Source organism: Habropoda laboriosa, unplaced genomic scaffold (assembly GCF_001263275.1).
Source record: "Habropoda laboriosa isolate 0110345459 unplaced genomic scaffold, ASM126327v1 scaffold89, whole genome shotgun sequence".
Taxonomy (NCBI): domain Eukaryota; kingdom Metazoa; phylum Arthropoda; class Insecta; order Hymenoptera; family Apidae; genus Habropoda; species Habropoda laboriosa.
This window is the reverse complement of record NW_017100263.1, coordinates 947198-952045: the sequence shown is the minus strand read 5'-3', so window position 1 is coordinate 952045 and position 4848 is coordinate 947198. Positions and strand designations below refer to the sequence as shown.

At 32.1% G+C, this 4848-nt stretch overlaps 1 protein-coding gene across 1 annotated transcript in view; it reads right to left on the bottom strand.

Annotated features, from left to right (window-relative positions):
* LOC108573014 (39S ribosomal protein L3, mitochondrial) overlaps window positions 1-1820 on the bottom strand; it is a 5251-nt gene extending 3431 nt beyond the window's left edge. Inside the window, exons 1-6 of the mRNA XM_017935371.1 lie at window positions 1529-1820; window positions 1304-1397; window positions 1005-1223; window positions 801-932; window positions 563-723; window positions 300-489 (exon numbers count right to left, since the gene is read on the bottom strand). Coding sequence (XP_017790860.1) covers window positions 300-489; window positions 563-723; window positions 801-932; window positions 1005-1223; window positions 1304-1397; window positions 1529-1590 — 858 coding nt within the window. The 5' untranslated portion in view covers window positions 1591-1820. The remainder of the gene's footprint in view (window positions 1-299; window positions 490-562; window positions 724-800; window positions 933-1004; window positions 1224-1303; window positions 1398-1528) is intronic.
* Window positions 1821-4848: the final 3028 nt, after the last annotated feature.

Here is a 4848-nt window from a genome sequence, read left to right as displayed (position 1 = left end):
TTTTGTCTTTAATATCGTTAGGAAGTCTTCAAATGATTTGTTGTAAATAAAATGAATTTCATGTAAATAGAATTTTTATGTAAACATTTGAAAACCTAATGTATCTTATGTCTGTTTTTAGCAATTAAAAACATCAAATCTGTATATGTTTTTTAGATTAATATGTTTGCAAGACAGAAGAAACAATTAAAGAGCAATGTGTAATGAATACGTCATAAATAAAAGTACTAAATTAAAATACTTATTTTAAAAGTAAGAAGTTTTGGTACAAAAATGTAAACAAAATAATTATGAATTACCTTTACACCTTTGAGAATACGCCATCGATTTCCCTTATGTCCAGGCATCTTAGTACCTGGCATCACTCTAGCTCGTCCACCTCCTGCACCTATATTTCCTCCCCTTCTATGTGATTTAGTTATACCATGTGATGCAGGCATACCCTTAAATCCCCACCTTTTCATGACACCTTGGAAGCCACGGTCTATCCTATGTTTATAAAAAAATGTAATTTATTATTAGATGTTTAATATGTAGAAGAGACTATTTGTAGAATGTTTACGTTTTTCCTCGAATGTCAAGGAATTCTCCTGGCTTAAAATGGGCTGCAGATAATGAAGTTCCTGGTTGGAGAGCAGCATTTGGTGAAACCACAAATCTCATTAGTATTTTCTTTGGTGTAACTCCAGCTTTGCTAAATATTCCAAAATACTCCTTAGTAAGCTGTAAAAATGAATAGTATAAATACTGTATTTAATACTCCATAAATGTTGATAAAGATATAGGTCATAGTAACTTACTTTCTGTGGATCAATATTTATTGCACCTAGTACAAGAGAACCATTTTTCACTTTAACATGTTTATGTTTAGAGTGTACGACTGGGTTAAATTCTTCTGGTGGTATATATTTTACAACTTCATTATCGATAATCTATAGGGGTATAAAGTACATGAATTTATATAAAATTAAAATGTAATAATATATAGCTGCTTCCTATAGTACCTGTATTAAAGTAGCTAATACTCTTGTACCATTTTTTAGCCACATTGGATATACACCTATTTTTTTGCCAATTAAACCAGTACGTTTAGATTTTGGGGTCCATGGTGTAGTTGGAATTAATTCTGCATTTAGTGGAGACTTATTGTGTAATCCATCATTAGATGCAACATATTCTGAGATGAATTCTTTATTTTCTGGAGTAAGTACTTCATCATACAGCTAATATAAACAACATTAATATAAAGTATTTAGCAAAGTGAAAGAAAATGAAATGTGATTGTTATTTTCTAAATACATACTACACGTGTTGGCTTTGGAAGCCATTCTGGATGACGTTTTCTTGGTGGAGGATTTTGCCTCCTGCCACGAGTAAGAACTGCCATCATGTCAAGCCTAAAATTTTTGTATTATTGAAAATTAAGACTGATGTTGCAATAGACAATCGAGTAAACAAATTTATTTTCCAAATCTTTAATATGCAAAAAATAAATTCATAAATTATATATATTATTTTCACTTAATACCTTGGCTTTAAACATTTGTTAAACAGTTGAAAGCTGTTAAATGTTTTTAGAATTGATGTCATATTTGTAAACTGAAAAAAAAGACGTATAGTCTTTTACAGATATTTTTGCGTGAAATACCGATACAACCCTAAAAAGGGTTAGAATGTAAATCGTTACCACAACTAGACTGTGGCTAAATATAAGGCATCAAGTAATGTAATTTTCTTGATGCAATGTAAGAAATAATTACTCAAACTTCATTGCTTTTTCATAATTTTATAGATAATTGTACTTCATGTATGTACAAATTGTTTGCACAGGCGAGGTATAAAATACATCTAACCATGAAAGAACCACGTTTGTGATAAAACGAGTATAGGTATACTTTGTTTACAGTCGATATTACAGTATGTAACTCACTGAAATTAAGTAGACTTTTATCACAGACGAGGTACTTACACAATAGATTTAACCACAGACGATGTACAAGATAGACTTTGCACCTAATGTGTTTTTGTGTCCAACGTTCTGAAATACCGATCGTGTAAAAAATTGGAATTTTTGTAATGCCCTCTACGATATAAAGCGGTGAGTTTAGGAATTACATACAATGCAACTATAAAAGATGGTAAAGTTGACTGTATATTGGATATAATACATTGGATTGCTTGGTTAGAACTGTTCACGATTTTATGACAGCAGTAGAACACGCGCATCTGACGAATCATCTACTAATAAACAATTACGTTACTTTCATATTTATAATTTCATAGTTACGTTTAATTCCAATTGTAACCACTACTAATGTTGTAATCTTATTCTATGCTAAATGGATAACGTTGGTAACGACACGAAAATGGTAAGGGTCTTCTCGGCCTCAAAGCCCCGGACAAAAAGTCTCATAAGATGCAAGGTCTATTCTGTGCGTCGTTTTTGTGCTAACACCTAATCATTTTTCGTCCCTCGTCAGGAGGGCTGTAAGTGCCTTTACCATTTGTGTATCTCTTCCAATGTTACCGATTCAGCATAAAATAAGATTAGAACATTAGTAGTGGTTATAATTGGAATTAAACGTAACTATGAAATTATAAGTAAGAAAGTAACGTAATTGTTTATTAGTACATGATTCATCACATGCGCGTGTTCTACTGCTGTTAAAAGATCGTGAACAGTTCTATCCACGCAAACCAATATATGTACGCATCTTTATGTGCAGATTTAACAAAATAGAATTTTTTGTACCTGTCGACTTTACCATCTTTGATGGTTGGATTCTATGTAATTTGTAAACTCCCCGCTTTATATCGTAGAGGGCATAACAAAACCTCTGACTTTTTACGCGATCGGTATTTCAGAACGTGAGACACAAAGTTCCATAAGGTGATTGATCTATCCTGTACCTCGTATGAATCATCGTCAAAGAAAAATTGAATTTTTGTGTTTCACTACAGCATGATGAAATGATGTTACTAATAAACGAGGGAGATTTTCGTGAAAAAAATGAATTCAAATGTAAGCTCATTGAAAGTGTTTCTAACTATATAGAGAGTATCATAATACTATTATTACTTTGCAAATGTTATCGCGTATATGGTATAGTCCGTAAGGTGTTGCATTCAGATTGAGAAAATCTCAGCAATTTATGCGTAACGATTTCGTGTAAATCAAATGAAAAGTATTTGCGGTGAGTTACAAGATGGCCAGGCAAAGAATTAACCGAGGCATGAGAAACAACATAAAAAAAAAATATTTAACATCTTTTATTAAAAAAATGTATAGTTATAACATTGAAAAAATAAATTCGTAAAACAAAACAATAAAGTTGTGCTGTATTACTGTATTACTATATTGCAGCTCGATTTTATTATTAATAGAATATTTACGTATTGTTTATTATTAAGTTCACATTATCTCGATAGAATTGAGATTTGATGATTGGAAAGATGTATTTGTAATTTTTTACTTTGTTACTTTGCAAAATTTTTACTTTGCACTTCGAATTGTTCACCTGGTAAATATAAAGAATGTATATTTTCTCATTATTTTGTTTTAAGGAAGATATTCACATAGACAGGGCGGAGTACGCAACTGGAACCACTTTGATTTCTCCGCAAGTGAAATCTCGGGTGTGTTAATTGGTAGAATTTCTTTAAAAATTATTCAACAACCATCGTAATACACATCGCTGAATTTGTTTTACTGTTAGCCATAACTTTTGTTATAAAAAAACCAGAGTTGACTTCCGTTTAAAAAATTGACGATGACCTTGAAATTTCGAAAAATACAAGTGTCGGGAAGAAATCGAATAATTCACTATATGGTCTCGTTCGAACTACGCAGATTTCATCTTGTAGCAATTTTCGTCTAAGTTATTACTTTGGGAGTTATCGCAGTGTGGTTCCAGTTAAGGGGGTACTCTATTCTAGAGTGCCATTTTTTAATCCTTCTTAGGGATTTTTTTGTAAGGAAAGTATAAGTTTCTCAGTATCGGCGTTTTGCATACATATTTATTCATGTTCTAAGAAAGTTGACAATTTTTTTCAAGTGAAAATAATCAAAACTGTCTGAATTATGTATTATTCAGTGCGGTCCCTTAAAAAAGAAGTGTCCTACTGGCTGACACGATTCCGCCCATTCTGTTTATCCGAAATGAAAAAGCCAAAAGGATTCTTGATCAGTACGACTGTGACTATGGTGTGAACCAGAATGAAAAAAAAATAATGAAAATTTACAAAATGGCGGCACTTTGAATTTTGTGTATCGATTTTGTCGACTCTTTTTCGTCTTTCAGAGGCTCTAAAAATCAGAAAAATATATATTTTAGCATAATTCTGGTTCAGACGATAACGGCACATCCACTGAAGGTGCATGTAAAATTTCGAGTCAATCGGACAACCAGAAATTGAGATATCATGTCAGCCATTTAGAGAAACATGGTTTCGAGAAAAACGCGTTTAAAGTTTCTCATACCAGATACACGAGAATGGTATACTTGACAACGGGCTACATGTCAATTTTACGAATTCGGAAAATCCAGTTATACTTCTGCAAATGTCTACTTTCAGAAAATGTGAAAAAAGAAAATGGATTTTTTTGAAAAATCTAGACTAGAGTACCCCCTTAAGCCACTTCGAATAATTGAAGTTGAAATATCTCCTAAACTAACGGTTCTGTTATATAAACAGGTTGACCCTTTGACCTACGAAGCAACGTGTCAGACTCGTGGCAGAGATTCTGGTCAAGATATGACAAAAATAGTTATATTAGCGAGAAAAATTAATTGTAATCCTAACTTTCGTTTTAATTTGTACGATCAAGGATTCCTAAATGCAATTAAT